Source organism: Odontesthes bonariensis, chromosome 20 (genome assembly GCF_027942865.1).
Source record: "Odontesthes bonariensis isolate fOdoBon6 chromosome 20, fOdoBon6.hap1, whole genome shotgun sequence".
Taxonomy (NCBI): Eukaryota; Metazoa; Chordata; class Actinopteri; order Atheriniformes; family Atherinopsidae; genus Odontesthes; species Odontesthes bonariensis.
This window is the reverse complement of record NC_134525.1, coordinates 34,084,716-34,102,966: the sequence shown is the minus strand read 5'-3', so window position 1 is coordinate 34,102,966 and position 18,251 is coordinate 34,084,716. Positions and strand designations below refer to the sequence as shown.

General features: G+C 43.8%; 1 protein-coding gene across 4 annotated transcripts in view; it reads left to right on the top strand.

Annotated features, from left to right (window-relative positions):
• The window catches only part of arhgap12b (Rho GTPase activating protein 12b), a 118,038-nt gene that overhangs the window by 84,820 nt on the left and 14,967 nt on the right, over window positions 1-18,251 (top strand). For all 4 annotated transcript variants that reach the window (XM_075452062.1, XM_075452060.1, XM_075452063.1 and 1 more), the window contains exons 4-6: window positions 15,834-15,974; window positions 16,060-16,140; window positions 17,020-17,142. In XM_075452062.1, coding sequence (XP_075308177.1) covers window positions 15,834-15,974; window positions 16,060-16,140; window positions 17,020-17,142 — 345 coding nt within the window. The remainder of the gene's footprint in view (window positions 1-15,833; window positions 15,975-16,059; window positions 16,141-17,019; window positions 17,143-18,251) is intronic.

Here is an 18,251-nt window from a genome sequence, read left to right as displayed (position 1 = left end):
ACAGAACTTCAACACAGTAAGACCGACCCGTTTTCACCTTAAAGTGGGTTTGATGGATGTCTCGAGGCTTTCACAGAATGATAAATTAATCCGAAATGTCAGTATTTAGCGTCAAATAGTCAGCCAACCTAACTATTTGAATAAATCCAGTATCTCTCCATTCCCATATTTTATTTTATATTCACTAAGTGTTTTATATAATCACCCATATTCAATGCATCTCCTGTTTGTTTAAAGGTTCATGTCTAAGATCATATCAATGTAATAAACAGTTCATATATCTATATATATGTTATAATCACAGATTGTGTCGTATGCTTTCTTTACGTAATGTCTGTCCAACCAAACGAGAACTTCACGAAAGTAGCGAGATATGAGACTGAATATTAATTGATTATTAATTGAAAGATTAATTTAACATACCAGGATCGTAAGATTTCGAACAGTTTTCCTACCTGACTGTGACTTAAATTAAGTTAAAACCTAGGTAGGTGGTGCCCTGAATTCGAGGTAAGGTTTATTTGAGACTGTAAGAACATCTCATAAATCCTTATATTTAATACGTATATAAATACCCAATAACGCTACACCCACTACAATGACTTTATCTGTACTCAGCACTAACTGGGATAAAAACTCTGAGAATTCAGACAGAAACTCAGAATAAGGGCCAGGTGGACGATACACAACAACAAACACAAGAGGTTTCTGGGATTTCCACTTTGCGTGGGAAAAACTGAGAATCACAGATTCAAAAGAGCTCAAACTAATCTTGGGTCTGGGACTGATTAGTAACCCTGATCTGAAAATAGCTGCCACTCTGTTGTGGAGAAAATGAGTCGAATCACGCGTTGGTCAGCCGTCCATTGGGGAGTTTATTGAACAAACTGTCACAGCAAATATGCATACAGAATGTACAAAATGTCCGCCGTCTTCCTTCTGTGATCTCTCTTTATGCTGGTCCTTATCAAAACAACCGTACGTGGCACTCTCTGGAGGTGCCTAATGTTAAACAACTCATTCTAACTATCAACAATATTCTGAACCAGTCAGCAAGGCACATGATGTAACTAGGCCAGAAGTCATGAGAATGTCATGACATCCTTCTCCCACATAGTCCCCCCTGAAATCACTTATCAGTGATTTAATAAAGAAATAATCTAAAATGAAAGAAAATCATCCCACATAGTTAATTAAGAATTAATTAACATAATCAACACTAAATTATCCTAATAATTCTACAATCTCAAACAAAGGGAACATTTTGAATAAATGAAAACGATTATATATACGCACCCGAATCACATTAAATGATTAAATGATTAAATTAAACGATATTGAATTCAACAACACTACAAGTTTTACATTGCCATCACACCTGTCCACTGTTCGCAGTGCATAGGTGCGAAAAACCCACCGGCTGCTACTTTCGTAACTCATGTTCTTATCTTGGGAAAACTCACCTACGGCCCCACCCCACTTGGCGACCGACCACTTTACCAAAGGTCGCACTCCGAACAGTTGACTAACACAACTGGCAATGCACATATTAGTGATCAGTTCTGATTGATAATACACATAGACTGAATACATAACCTTCAAATCAATTAATCACCGTTTTGTACCAAGTCCAATACACAAAATTATGGATTATCACACAACAAATAGTAATAAAATGCAATGTAATGCAGCTCCTCCAGTCCCGTCCCATCTCCCGTACTCTGGTGTCGTCTGCTCCTGGCCGAACATCTGTCCGGCTGGGTCTGGAACTGCTAAGCTAACTCTGGGAGGAGAGGTCGCCAGTACGTCACTCCCAAACAAAGAGATCTTCAGCATCTCTTCTCCCTATCAGACTAAACTTGGTTCCACACTCGAGGAAAGAATCTTGTGAACCGTCCGTTGATAACCTTCATTCGTTGACACGCTCTTCCATGCGTTGGTCCTCAGACCTGGTCTCGCATGGTCATCTGTCTCCAGATTCCTTCCACTGTTTGTTCGAACATCACTTGCAGCAAACACCTTCTCAGAATGGGTATAATGCAACACACCAATAGGGAAACCATATCAACAATATTGCTATTCCCGCTTTAACTGTCATCGCTCCCCCTTCTCCCAAAATCCCAAACAGACCAGTCCACCACCGTTCACCTCCACCAGCATCACACGTCAGCTCCTCTCTCCGTTCTCTGATCTTCTTCATGGCCGTTGTAAACGTTCCATCAGCTGCAGTGTTCCCGGGTATAAATGTACACCATTTCCCCAACCATCTGGCAAACACCATTTTCCCTTCTAATATCCATTCTAAAACTTGTCTGTTCTACCAAGCCATCATACTCGTCTCACGTAGTTGTTCTCCAAAGCCTGCAAACCCTTCACTCGTGTAGTCACGAATCCTCTGTTGGTTGTATTATATGTAATTAATCCACTCACCATTTTGTTAAATATGATCCACGGCAAAATAGACTCAAATCCAGCTGCAATCTCACTGCGTGCTTTGAACTCGAAAGGAATCCCTCTCGGCTCCCCTGTTGCATCCAAGTAAACGTGCTTATCCCTGATGTAGTCATCACTAGATTTTTTAACTCTCCCCTTTTCCCACATCCAAACCTTGCATCTCGTTTACCTTGTCCTACACTAACACAACTGATGTCTTCCTCCTCACCAGTGCCCAAAGACCTATCTCCCTGTTGGGCAACACATTTAACAAAACATCATCTCCACACATCCAGTAACTCTCAGCTACCGGGTGTGTCTGATCCCCAAAAAGATATAGAGTTAAAATGATCATTTCTATATTTTCACAATTTGATCCAAATAAATAAATCCCAATAAATATTGGTTTTATTTAACAGTAGTATTACCTACGTGAGTTCCAAAAGCATTCAAACTCACCATCGTAATCTACTCTATAATCCGTTGGAGGCCCATCCTGTGATGTACTCAGATTAAATTCAGCACAAGAAGACTCAAATTTGTGGCCCTTCCTTATTTTGAAAATAACTATGTAATTTATTTGGCCCAAACATCAATCTGCACTTAATACCACACATAGGAAACAATAACCATTTATCCTCTTCCGATGTGAACCTACCTTTCCTGCATTCCCGTTGCTGGACCACTGCACAGTCCCTGAAGGTGTGTGGCTCTGGAACAACAACAGGCAATGCTCCTGGAGCGTCTGCACATACGAGACACTCCGTCGCTGTCAGTTCTCTCGTAGTGTACCATGCCCATCTATACCACATATCCTGTGCTGCCTTAACCCATCTTCCACAGTTACACTGTTTTCCTGACTCTACCTCTGCATGTACACTCCGTCTGTTCTTGGATTAACATGATTATTCTGTCCCGTAGTGCTAATGGTATCAAATCCCCCTAGCTTTTCCCGAAAAATCTTTCTATTCTTACAACCATTGTGAACAACTTCTTCTGACCCGAGGACAACATGATCTTACCAGATAGCCCCTTTGTCGTGGCGTCCGGAGGCTGGGTCTTTAGTCCGAACCTTAGTGCAGTGATTCAAATGGTACCATGTGTTGCTACCTTCCATTTGAACTGCTGTTGACGTTGCTCGCACCATTGTGTACGGTCCTTTCCGTCTTGGCTCAAGCCACTTCCTTCGGAACACTTCGATGTGCACCCGGTCGCCTGGCACCACTGGCCTCTCAACCAACTGTTCGAGACTCAAGTCTCTGAACTCCTCCTGTAGATAGATTGCTCTGTGGATTGCAGTTAGTTGCTTCATGTAAGCTGTCCACTCTGTTTGCAGCTGCTCAAGTGGGGGCCCTTTAAAGGGACCTCTCAACTGAGGTGCCGGCATGGGTCGACCCGTTAGCATTTTATGCGGTGTTAGTGCGTGACTCTATGAGTCTGCATACGATAGTTCATTAGTGCAAGCAGCAAAGCATCTAGTTTAGTTTAGTTGAAGCACAGATTCAATTCAATTTCACTTTCCAGGTTCCATTGATCCTCTCAACCATCCCTTGACTCTGTGGATGATAAACGGCCCCACAGCGCTGCTTGATTGACACTTTATCACTGCCAATTTTCAATTTTCATGACTGCAATCCGCTCCTTCATTTGGACCTCATGTCGCACTGGGCTTCCGTCTGACCTCCTGAACCCTCTCTGCTTCAAAACTGCTTCAAACAAATAGCAAATATCATGAGCATATGCAGAATCTGTGTACACATTCGTAACCTTACCTTTCACCAGTCAACATGCTTCCGTTAGTGCCTTCAGTTCAGCCAACTGTGCCGAACATGGCCGTTCACCCTTCTCAGCTTCCACCGTCACAAAGTTTTCCACCGTCCTGTTTCACAACTGCAAAACCTCATGATTACCCAAATGGTCTCACACCATGAACCATATACAACATAAGTGACATCAGCCTGAACAAGTGGAGTTGCTTCTAAGTCATGTCTCAGTTTAATGTATCACACAGCTTCTGCCACACGCTCATGTGGTTCTCCTTCAAACTCACGTGGAATGACATCTGCAGGATCCGATGTAGTACACTTCTGTATTCACATCTGGACGTGTCAAAAGATGCACAACCTGCAAACATCCTGTCCGAGTCACAACATACCTACTCTGATTTATTAGTTCTGAAATCTTATGGTTTTTATTGGAGACATATACGAAAATTGGCTTCTCATAGACTCGTGTTGGCCGTTTTGGATAACTTTTGCTAATTTCGTTTCAAATTTTCAAAGGCTAACTTAGCCTCGGTTGTCCTCTCCAGTTGTGCTTTCAACCTTTGATCTTTGGATTTTCCATGATTCCTTCCAGAGGAAGCGCATTTTATTGCATAATCCTCCCAAAAGAAGATCATACTTGTTGTATTTTAATTTTATTTATTTATTCATTAGTTATTTATTTATTTACTTTGGACATGGCGCTTTTCTTACTCCCTCCAAGTGGGATGGAGAGATATCAGTAATTCCCTATGGGCTAAATAGATACTCTAATTTAGGCTATCAATGCTAAAATTTAAATTAGAAACTTTGTTCCGTTTAAATTTTAGAACTTCGTAATAGTGGCACATTTAAATTTTAAATTCAGAAACTTTGTTTTGTTTTGTCCTAGTAACAGTGACCTATTTACATTTAAGTTTTAGAAACTTAGCAATCAGAATCAGAATCAGAATCAGAATCAGAATCGCTTTTTATTGCCAGGTATGTGGACACACACGAGGAATTTGACTCCGGTTACACCTCACTCTCTTTAGTGCAACAATTACAAAAAAATAGACAAAAAAATAGACATAGAACAAGATTAAATCAGAAGTGCAAATTGGTGCATGGTGCAAGGATGAAACACTGAAGTCCGGTTTTAGCTGTTTAACACAGAGACAGCCTGAGGGAAGAAACTGTTCCTGTGTCTTGTTGTTTTGGCGTACAGAGTTCTGTAGCACCTTGCAGAAGGGAGGAGTTTAAACAGTTTGTGTCCAGGGTGTGATGGGTCTGCAGAGATGTAACCTGCCCGTTTCCTGACTCTGGACAGGTACAGATCCTGGATGGAGGGCAGGCTGACACCAATAATCTTCTCTGCAGACCTTATTGTCCGTTGCAGTCTGTTTTTTTCCTGTTTGGTGGTTGATCCGAACCAAACGGTGATGGATGAACAGAGAACAGACTGAACAATGGCGGTGTAAAACTGGATCAGCAGCTCCTTAGGTAGGTTGAGCTTCCTGAGCTGCCGCAGGAAGTACAACCTCTGCTGTGCCTTTTTGATGGTAGTGACTGTGTTGGTCTCCCACTTCAGGTCCTGAGAGATTGTGGGGCCCAGAAACCTGAAGGATTCCACAGCAGACACTGCGTTGTTGGTGATGGTGATGGGTGGCAGAGTGGGGGGGCTTCTCCTAAAGTCCACTGTCATCTCCACTGTTTTTAGCGTGTTCAGCTCCAGATTGTTCTGACCACACCAGCAGACCAGCCGTTCAACCTCCCGTCTGTATGCAGACTCATCACCGTCCCGGATGAGACCGATGACTGTTGTGTCATCTGCAAACTTCAGGAGTTTAACAGACGGGTCTCTTGAGGTGCAGTCGTTGGTGTAAAGGGAGAAGAGCAGTGGGGAGAGTACACACCCCTGGGGGGCACCTGTGCTGATGGTCCGGGTGCTGGATGTGATGCTCCTCAGCCTCACCTGCTGCTTCCTGTCAGTCAGGAAGTTTGTAATCCACTGACAGGTGGAGGAGGGCACAGTGAGCTGGGTGAGTTTGGTGCGGAGGATGGCTGGGACGATGGTGTTGAACGCCGAACTGAAGTCGACAAACAGGATCCTGGCGTACGTCCCTGCAGAGTCGAGGTGTTGCAGGATGTAGTGCAGTCCCATGTTAACGGCATCATCCGCTGACCTGTTCGCTCGGTAGGCGAACTGCAGGGGGTCCAGCAGGGGGTCTGTAATGTCCTTCAGGTACCCCAACACCAGTCTCTCGAAGGACTTCATGACTACAGATGTGAGGGCAACAGGCCTGTAGTCGTTCAGTCCTGTGATGGTGGGTTTCTTGGGGACCGGGATTATTGTGGAGAGTTTGAAGCATGAGGGGACTTCGCACAGCTCCAGGGATCTGTTGAAGATCCGGGTGAAGATGGGGGCCAGTTGGTCAGCACAGACCTTCAGGCAGGAAGGTGACACACCGTCTGGGCCGGGTGCCTTCCTGATCTTTTGTCTGTGAAAGACTGACAGAACATCCTCTTCACAGATCGTGAGTGCTGGTGGGGGGTCAGAGGGGAGAGGTGGCAGAGTGGCAGGTGATGTCAATGGGGGGGGGAGGTGGAGAGGTGTGAATGTGTCAAACCTGCAGTAGAACACATTCAGCTCGTCAGCCAGTTGATGATTCGCTGCAGTGTTTGGGGATGGTCTCCTGTAGTTGGTGATGGTCTGCAGGCCTCTCCACACTGACGCTGGATCGTTGGCTGAAAGGCTGTTTTTAATCTTTTCAGCGTAGCTCCTCTTGGCTGCTTTCACCTCCATTGTCAGCGTGTTTCTGGCCTGGTTGTACAGGACTCTGTCCCCACTTCTGTAGGCCTCCTCCTTGGCCTGACGAAGTTGCCTGAGTTTTGCAGTGAACCGAGGTTTGTTGTTGCTGTATGTGCGGAAGGTTTTGGTGGGCACACACATGTCCTCACAAAAGCTGATGTAAGATGTCACGGTATCAGTCAGTTCATGCAGGTCTGAGGCTGCAGTCTCATAAACACTCCAATCAGTGCAGTCAAAGCAGGCTTGTAATTCCACTTTGGCGTTGTTGGTCCATCTCCTCACCGTCTTGACCACAGGCTTAGCAGATTTCAGCTTCTGCCTGTAGGTCGGGATAAGATGAACCATGCAGTGGTCAGAGAGTCCCAGGGCTGCACGGGGGACAGAGTTATATGAGTTCTTAAAAACAGTGTAACAGTGGTCCAGAGTGTTTGTGTCCCTGGTGGGACACTTAATATGCTGTTTATATTTTGGCAGTTCGTGGCTGAGGTTTGCTCTGTTAAAGTCCCCCAAAACAATGAGCAGAGAGTCCGGGTGTTTTTTCTCCACGTTATTAATCTGGTCGGCCAGGTGTTGTAACGCCTCAGTAACACAGGCCTGAGGAGGGATGTAGACTCCGACCAGAACAAACGAGGAAAACTCCCGCGGCGAATAGAACGGTTTACAGTTGATGAAGAGTGTTTCTAGTTGAGGACTGCATGATTTGTTTAGGACCGTGACATCAGTACACCAACCTTCGTTAATGTAAAAGCAGATTCCGCCTCCCCTCGTTTTCCCCGTAAGCTCCGTTATGCGGTCCGCTCGGTGCAGGTGAAATCCAGGCAGGTAGAGAGCAGTGTCCGGGATGTGCTCACCGAGCCAGGTTTCGGTGAGGCACAAGGCAGCAGATCTGTTGAAGTCCGTGTTGGTTGTATTGAGGAGCTGCAGTTCGTCCACCTTGTTCGCCAGAGAGCGGACGTTGGCCAGGTGAATAGACGGGAGCGCAGTGCGAAACCCCCGCTGCCGCAATTTGACAAGTGCGCCGGCTCGCTTCCCCCGATGTGTCCGGCGTCTCCAGCGGAGACCACAGAGAGCTGCTGCTCCTCCAATGAGTAGTTCTGTTAAGTTTTCCGGATCGATGAGAACCGAAGAAAAAACTTTGCTGGTGGTTATACCAATGTTTAGGAGTTCTTCTCTGGAGTAAGTGACCAGAGAAGGAGCACAGAAAACACGACAAATGCACAAAAACGTAAAAAACACGAGAGAGCGAAGTACCGAGGCAGCCATCCGCGGCGCCGTCTCCATGGTAATTGTGACACATTTAACTTAAAAACTTTGTTTTGTTTCGTAATAATGACACCCCTGAGGGCGGTTTTTAAACCCTTGAGTACGTCTGGTGTAAGTGTACTTCTTACCTCTATTCAATTCAATTCAATTCAATTCATTTTTATTTATATAGCGCCAAATACAACAAATGTCATCTCAAGGCACTTAGATAGTGTACTCTATATGTCAATGTAAACCAATACTGGGATTCCTCTGCCAGAGGAACGCCTTGGACCTGCCGGGTCACTTGCTCCGCCCCCCAGGGACTGGCCACGGTCCTGCCGAACACTCGGGTTTCTCGGTGCTCTCGGACAGCTGTAAACAAAGTGTCCCCTCTCGCCACAGGCCCAACATGTCCCCGAGGACCTTCGTCCTCCAGGTGCACCTCTTCTTGACCTTTGACAGCGTCGACGATGGACTTGCCCCTGTGATGGCTGTTCAGCGGCCCCGGCTGTCATGGCCTCATTTCGTACTTCTTGCTTCGCTTGCAGTTCTTCTAACTGCAACCGTGCAAGTTCCCTTTGCATATCCTCCTCCTGCTCCTTCCGTTTCAGTTCTTTTCTGTATTTGTTTACTGCATGCACCACGTGGTCGCGGAATTGCCCATGTGACATTGAATTCAACCCCACCACATCCTCCAGCCTCCCCTGAACTGGGGCAGGCAGAGCCTCTTTGATGGAAACTCTGAACAATGTCACCCAAGCTGGGCTCTTCTCGATTTCTCCCTCAGACTCTTGTCTCCATCTCTTCAATTGTTGTGCAATGTACACAACCGGACTCTCTGTTCCTGACAGTGGCTCCCCCTTTAATGCTTCGAGGTCCACTCCCACAGGAAACTCAGCTCGTAACGCTCTCCAGAGTGCAGCTCGATATGCATTAAAATCAGTTCCATCAGCTCGGTGGCTTAACATCCAGTCATTCTCACTGTGTCTCAAAATGCCCTCCATGGTAGAAGTTCCAAAACACAGTGCCCACACTGCCTTAATGTGTCCCACAGACAACAGTTTATGCACAGTCTCTAGTTCAAAAGCTCTTATCCATTTGCTTGCACCTGTGTGAATGTCCGGCAGTCTGGCAACCAGCCCCCCTAGGTCGAGCATCTGCCACGGCACATACTGTCCCTGCGTCATTTCTATCAAACTCGGTGCTGACGCTGTTGGACTCTTATGTTCTTCATAAGATGCCTTTTGAACTGGTGGTGCCAGTTCTGGTGATTTTTGATATTGTGGGAGCTGTCCCCTTGCCTGATCTGAATTACAGACGGCGTCTGGCTCAGGAGCTCCATGACTGCTTGATGTAGCTATTTGTGGTTCTGGACGTTCATGAGATATTTTGTGATCTTTTATTTCAGAATCTCCTTGTATGTTTACTGCTCCTGGCAGTGTTGGATATAGCTCTGCATTTTCAAAGAAATATAAAACTTTTAATTCAAGCTCTCTCTTTTCCTGTCTCTTTTTGCTTTTGTCCTTTGGTTTGTAAGCTTTAATCCTTTGTTCCATAATCTTACAGGCCGTTACATTGAAAGTGCCACCTTTTGGCCAGGGTGAGAAATTATTTTTTGTTCGTTTTTCCCATTTTAGAGATATCTTTTTAATATCTTTGGAATGTTCAGGATGTTTGGCGCTGATGGTTATTGTTGGTGTTACATCCATTGTTTCACCTAGTTAGTTCCCTTCTATTGACTTTTGACTTTTTCTTTTTATTTACTTATTTATTTTCTAAATTTTCCTTATTTATTATTCTTATTCCCCTTTTTTTTTTTTTTTTTGAAAGTCAATTTAAATTAACTAATTATTTAACTCTAATCAATGCTAATTTAATGCTCTGCTAAATTTAGCTTAGATGCAGCTAATTATTGGATTGGATATTGTCAATGCTACTGTTAAGGTTAGCCTATGTTAGCTTTAAAAGCTTATGCTCTAGGTTGTTTTTTTTTTTTTTTGTTTGTTTTTTTAAATTAAACCAATGTTAATTCGATGTTAGGCTAATTTAGCTTTTTGACTTCTAGTTTGGAGTTCGGTTACTATTATTGCTAATGTTGATGTTTGCTAACCAATGCCAATTGCTGTTAGCTTCCTAGCTGTTGCTAATAAATGCTAACCTATTGCTAATTAAGATTTAAACCAATATTTGCCTTATTGCTGTTGCTAATCAATGATAATTGTATTTCTGATCAATGCTAATTATGGCTAACGAAATGCTAACAAATGCTAATAATGCTAACCAATGCTAACTATTGCTAATCAATACTAGCTTCCTTGTTGACCAATGCTAATTGAATGCTAATTATGCTAATCAATACTATTGATTGCTAACCAACGCTAATCAATGCTAAACAATGCTAGTTATTGCTAATCAATACTAATTATTGCTAATCAATACTTGCTGTATTACTAATGCTACCCAATGTTAATTTATTGCTAATCGAAAGCTCAGTTAATGCTTACTCTGTTTGAAGTGACTCAGGCTCAAGGCGTTGCCCCAACCTTTGCTCACATCCGGATGTTACCGATCCAATCCACACACAATGTCTCTCCACCAATCCAGATGATACAATGCACGTCACAGCTACGTCAATTCTGACCAATGACATGAAAATATATTTTTTTTGACCAATGAAATCTGCACACACCTCTAACTCTACCTCCAATGAAACACGTCTGGGACACGTAACTTCTAACCAATAAAATATGAACACCCCACTACGTTTACTTCCCAGGCTGTTATTAACTCCTCCCAAGCATAACAATTGAACCAGACATAACAATTGAACCACACCCCAACTCAAAATGGCGTTTGTCACACTTTTTGTGACAAGTTAAGAAAGAGGAAGAAATACAAACTTTCCAGCTGGACAGAGAAAAAATACAAACCAAACAACACAGAAATACCAATTGCACTATTCTTCACCTCAAAATGGCATTTGTTAAGAAAGAGAAAGAAATACAATTTAACACGCTGTGGACAGGGAAACTACAGATCAAAAGATACAGAAACAATGCATAAGCGAAAAACTTTCTTTATCAGGAATGTCACATTCACGTCGAACGACATGATGAATCAATGGCCTAAGGACAGAAACTCTCCCTTAGGAATTGCGAAACCAACATTTACTCGACTGATAACAACTCTGCAATTAGCACATTACCTAAAGAAAACTAATAATTATTACAGTTCAACCATAAAGTGCCCCTGGAAGACACAAGGAAAGAAAATGTGATTACGCACGAACATCTGTGAGTGTAAAACCAGCACAAGAATGTCAAGGACAGAGCAGCGCGCCTCCACACGAGCAGCGTGCCCGCGCAGCACCTCGCTCTCCCCCTGAAATTCAAACACCTTCACTCGCCTGTTGAAACTAGAACTTTAGAAACTTAACACCAATCACAGCAGTATTCAATACTTCAATAATAACAAGATGCACTCAACCAAAATATACAATCTTAAAGAAATCAAAACTATAACACTGAAGCAAATTATAACCATGAAGCAAATCTGAGTGTCTCTGCACTCACTTAATTTTTATTTGGCCTAAGATTATAAGTAGGACGTTGTGTTAACTCTATGTGTTAACTCAAAATGACAAAAAATACTCAAAAGTCAAGGGATGAGATGAGTTAGGTTAGAACCTTGATTTATCACACAAAATAACTTTTTCTTTTCTTTTTTTTTTTAGATTCACATAAAACAGCAGGATTTCACACACATTGACAGACAAACAAAGACACACACACTCACACCAAGTCAGTCGATCAAAGTTTTGTGTCAGTCACCGTTCGAATCTTCACAGTTTTAAATTATCAATTTCTTTCATTTAGACTTTTAATTTTTCAGGAGATATTGGTGTAGGCAATATATGAAATACAAAATGTGTTTTCTCTACAAGCCTTGTGATATGGTCTCTTGACCAAAGCAACAGATGCTGACGTGTACTTATCAGCTTCCCTATGACCTCTTTAATATAATCTCCTGCGGCCAATTTATAAACAAATTTGAATTTTCTTCTCAAAATGTCTTTATACTGAGGTCTCGGATAACTCCAAAGAGTTCTAAGCAGATATATAAATGATATAAACATATATACTTAAAATGTGCCCGTATAGAACTGGAATTGACTTTTTCGGAGTTTTCTTGAACTGCTCTTTTGATGCCACCTTCAAACCTTTATGTTCGCAAGTCAATCAATTACCAGCATTCGTCTACTCCTTGACTAGTGAAAATAATTTTCACATATATTAATGACTAATGCGAACCATAGTCCCACGGTATTCCTACCCCCAATGCATTAAAGGTCGGCCGTTGGCTCTATGACATCACTATGAACGAGTGATTTCCACTCTGCCCGCTCTAAAAGCGTATCCACTATTCCAGTTTAAACTCATCGATTTATTTCCTGCCCGAGCATGAGCGACTAGCCCTTCTTAATTACCACAAAAAAAATACAACAACACAATAGCCCGACCAACTGCTCACAGCTGTCTGCTTTACAACTCACATAAGCTGCTGTTTACCCAATTTTATCTCAATTCAAGCATTTGGCTCCCCTTGGCCCACAATTTCAACAATTACAATTTCAGCAGCCCCCCTGCGCAGAGGTAGCAATGGAAGTGCTTACCGAATGCAGAATCCGTACTCTCTCCTGTGTTCTTTTAAATTTGGGGAAGCCGGAAGAAGCGGTCAGCTGTGCTCCACTAACAGAAACCAGCTGCGTAATGGTAGGAAAAAAATCCCACCTGCCGGCTTGTTACAGCTGATGTCGGTTGTCGGGGCACAGAGGACACGCTCCGCCGGGATCCAGATGCAAAATCTCACGAATTCGGGGTCACCATTATGTTGTGGAGAAAATGAGTCGAATCACGCGTCGGTCAGCCGTCCATTGGGGAGTTTATTGAGCAAACTGTCACAGCAAATATGCATACAGGATGTACAAAATGTCCGCTGTCTTCCTTCTGTGATACCTCTTTATGCTTGTCTTTATCAAAACAACCGTACGTGGCACTCTCTGGAGGTGCCTAATGTTAAACAACTCATTCTAACTATCAACAATATTCATCTGAACCAGTCAGCAAGGCACACGATGTAACTAGGCCAGATGTCATGAGAATGTCATGACATCCTTCTCCCACAACTCCTCCTCCTCTGCCTGTGGTTCGAGGAACGTGAACATTTAAACAGTCAGAGGGAGTTGCTTCATTAATGCTAACATGATCCTCCTGCTGCAGCCAGGTTTCTGTAAGACTAAATATATCAATATGATGATCACAAATCAACTCATTCACTAACAGAGACTTCCAAAGGAGAGATCTGATATTCAGCAAACCACATTTAATAGTTTGATGTTTTTGTTCAGTTAAAGTTTTTGTTTTAATTTCTTTTTGCACAAGAGGATTTGCTCCTTTTGTGTTAATCGATTGGGTGGGTAGCAGCAGGTGGGAAGCTGCAGAGAAGTGTGTAAGACTACAACTCTGCATCCTGCTCTGAGCCCTGGGTTGTCATGTTTTAGGGTGGCAAATAAATTCATCCATATTTCCAGAAATGAAAGCCGCTCCTTCCAAAGTGGGATGGATGCCGTCTCTCCTCATCAGACCAGGTTTTCTCCAGAAAGATTGCCAATTATCTCTGTAGCCCACGTTATTTGCTGGACACCATCTAGACAACCAGCGATTGTAGGACGACATGCGGCTAAACATGTCATCACTGGTCAGATTTGGCAGGGGTCCAGAGAAAACTACGGAGTCCGACATTGTTTTGGCAAAATTACGCACCGATGCAACATTAATTTTAGTGACCTCCGATTGGCGTAACCGGGTGTCATTAACGCCGACGTGAATAACTATTTTACCGTATTTACGTTTATCCTTAGCCAGCAGTTTTAAATAGGATTCTATGTCGCCCGCTCTGGCCCCTGGAATGCATTTGACTATGGCCGCTGGTGCCTCTAATGCCACGTTTCTGACTATAGAGCTGCCAGTTACCAGGGTTTTATCCTCAGCGGGTGTGTCGCTGAGTGGGGAAAATCTGTTAGAAGCGTGGACAGGTTGATGGTGAACAACGGGCTTGACTTTTGAGCTATGCCTCTTCCTGACAGTCACCCAGCCACGTTGTAATCCTGGCTGCTCAGGTTCTGCTAGGGGGAGGCTAATTGAGCTAGCTACGCTAGGTGGCTCCACACTGGCAAAAGGGACCTGGCTCGCTATCGGTTGATTTTCAACAGTGCAGAGCCGAGCTTCCAATTCAGATAACCTCGCCTCCAAAACTACAAAAAGACTACATTTGTTACATGTACCATTATCGCTAAAGGAGGCAGAGGAGTAACTAAACATCTGACACACGGAGCAGGTGAAAGCAGGAGAAGGAGGAAGAGAACCGGTAGCCATGCTACGCTAGAGAACCAGACACACCGCTAAAAAGTGAAAATAAAGATTGAAGATCTGTAGGAGTGTGTTAGAACAGAACTGTAAGCTATAGAGTAAATAACAATGCAAAATTGTGTAAGTTATAGATCGAAATAAAGTCATTATCAGTAGTCCAAGCGGAGCAAGAAATTCCACAGTGCAACACCACTCCACCTTAATGTGGGACCACTTCTTGTTCACCTCCACCTTAATGTGGGACCACTTCTTCTTCACCTCCACCTTAATGTGGGACCACTTCTTCTTCACCTCCACCTTAATGTGGGACCACTTCTTCTTCACCTCCACCTTAATGTGGGACCACTTCTTCTTCACCTCTGCTTGTGAGGCTTCTCAGACCCCCCAGCATTGACAGCCTCAGGCTCTCCCACCCACTCCTCTTAGTTTGCTGCTTATGCCGGAGGACAGCGTGCCAAAGAACACATTTTGCGGGCCTCCACTTCCGGGCTCATTTAAATATGATTTGCATATTTAATCAGGGGCGTGGACAGGGAGGAGTCGGGTGCTCCGACATGTGCGCTCAATTCCACGTTGATTGGGATGTACAAAGGAAATGTGCTTGGATTGATGCATGCGCACAGATTCATACATCCGGATATTTTTGTGTGTTGGAGGGCATTTGGGTTTGAGCGTACGCCATGTTTCAGGAGGAAATCCAGCAAGTCTTTGTACATGAGGCCCCAGGCTTCTTTCCAGTTCAGTTTATCAGCAAACCTAGACCAATAGGAAACACAAGAGGTAGTGGTAATATCATTTTGAAACAAGGATCGTATATCACGATTATTTTTTTAATTTTTATTTTTTTAACCCCTTGTCCTGTCCAGCATTATGGCAGCAGAATTGTTATCTGAATACGGTTTATGCCAACTGAAGTTAGTTTAGGGTCTAGATTTGGTGAACATATTCGTCCTGATGTTTCCTTTAATAGGGACAAAATTCCAGAGGGAACAGCACTCATAACTGTGGCCAACTCCTTTGTGGATGCCAAACTTCTGTAGAAATTCAGAGGAATTTAACAGCAGACCATCATCATTCAAAGTGGTTCCACAGACTTCCTGCTGGAAGTTTGCCGTGTACTTTCTGCTGTGTGATTGCTGCTTCACCTAATCATCTCCCTCATCTGCTCTGCAGCAGCTGTCTTCGGAGGAGACCTGCCACAGCAGCCAGTCCAGTCAGACTGACAGCCAGCACGGATGTCCCCCGAGAGGCTGGTCGGAGGAGCTGGACCACCATGGACACACTCTCTATGTGTCTGAGCACACGCAGGAGAAGGTGGAGTCTGCTCTTAACGCCTGTTCCCTTGGTGTTTCTGTTAGTTTGAATCCTCCTGGAGGCTGAGTGCTATTTGTGTTTGCAGTGGATCAAACATGTGGATGAACAAGGCCGGCCTTATTACTACAGTGCTGATGGATCCAGGTCAGAGTGGGAGCTGCCAAAGGTGAGATGACCTTGTTACATCAGACATGCCACAGTGGAAAGTCCAGTCCCAGTCCATCCCCAAAGAGCAGGGTGGGGTCTGCTTCATTCGACTTAACAGAGGCCCAGTGGCTCCAGATAGGAGAGGAACAATGGGGACACACAGAAACACAACATATTCCTTAATTAAGTGCTTCATGGACACAAGATATGTATACATTGTATAGTGAATAGTGTGCCTGAGGGAGAAGGTTTTACTCTGTAGGAGGGAGAAGGTTTTACTCTGTAGGAGGGAGAAGGTTTTACTCTGTAGGAGGGAGAAGGTTTTACTCTGTAGGAGGGAGAAGGTTTTACTCTGTAGAAGGGAGAAGGTTTTACTCTGTAGGAGGGAGAAGGTTTTACTCTGTATATAATATGAGAGGGATATCTGTGGACATTTGGGCTTCGAGGATCTCTCCAGACTTGATGCATTCATCTGTAATTCTAATACGGACCTGGTGGCCAATAAAGTACTTCTATGTTCGACCTAGTCTGTGTCAGCAGAGTTCTGTAGCATGTGTACACCTCCCTGTAGGCTCCATTCTTAAGACTGGTGTAAGGGGAAGAGGATCTCACAGAGCTAAGTCTATGCTGGACTATTTGTGGCTCTCCTCTTCCTAATCGGGAGGATTTAGATCAGATCAGAATAGACCTCTCCATTCCCACAGTGACTGAACAGCAGTGTAGCGCAGACTTGGACACATTCAGTGGACTTTAACCGGTGACTGCGTAGCAATGCTCTGTGTCCCTGTCCAATGGTGCTGCGGACGGTAAAGGGGGAGGTAAGGGGGAGGAAGCTAATCAGTGTCCTGCTTGAATGACTTCTCAGACTAAACTTGAGCTTCCCTCTCTTTCTCTGCAGTATAATATCTCCTCTCAGCCTGCTGAGTTTCCCAAGAGTCGCAGTCTGGAGAGGAAGCAGCAGGATCCCATCGTGCTCACCAAGTGGAGGCACAGCACCTACGTCTTGGATCACAACGAGAAGGTAAATGGACTTTATTTCTACAGCCCTTTACAGACGATCCTTACGGTGTACCAAAGTGCTTTACAGCAGATAATAAATAAAGAGAGGAATAAGTAAAAACAATAAAAGAACAGTGAAATAAAATACAACAAAATCAAATAAGATAAGTGTCATCATACTGCTGGGTATTAAAAGCCGTCCTAAATGAGGTAGGATGGAGACCCTGGATAGGTGTGATGGGAGTCTGATCTGACAGCTAACCCTCACCCAGCAGGCGTGGGAGGCTCTCATATCGCACTTTGACATCACAGAACAAAAGCTTTCCTGTTTTATTTGGGAATTCTGACAAGGGGGTTAGTCTTTCAGGTGAAAAGGAGAACTTAGTGAGCAGCGAAAAAAGAACAGCAGTGTCAAACACTCCTAATATATAGTTATATATATATATATATATATATATATATATATATACCGTAGTTATAACATTAGTGTAATATTGCATGTACATACTGCATGTATTAAAAGGAGCATCTCAACATAAATCTCTCTGAATGAACTCTCTTTTCTCCACCCTGACCTCCCTTTCCTCAGTCTCTCATTAAGCCCTAAACTAACCATAACACAACAGCGCATCTTCCAGAGAAGAACATGGAGGAATATTCTGGACTGGAATCACATCCTGAAAGTATTCACAGCTCCACTTTTTCCACAATATCCTGTGTTACAGCCTTATTCTCAAACAGGTTGAATGCATCTTTTACCTCACCATTCTACACACAATACCCCATCATGACAAAGTGAAACAACTTTGTTTGAAACTTGCAAATTCATTGAAAATAAATTCCCAGCGTTTGCCATGACCCTCAGAAGTGAGCTCAGGTGCATCCTGTTTCCTTCAGAAGTTTCTACAACCTGATTGCAGGCCACCTGTGGTCAGTTCAGTTGATTGGTCATGATTCAGAACCTTCCAGAAGGACAACCATTTCTGCAGCCCTCCACCAATCAGGCCTGTATGGTAGAGGGGCCAGACAGAAGCCACTCCTCAGTAAAAGGCCCCTGAAAGACTCTCAGACCATGAGAAATAAAATTCTCTGGTCTACTGACACAAAGATTGAGCTCTTTGGCCTGAATGC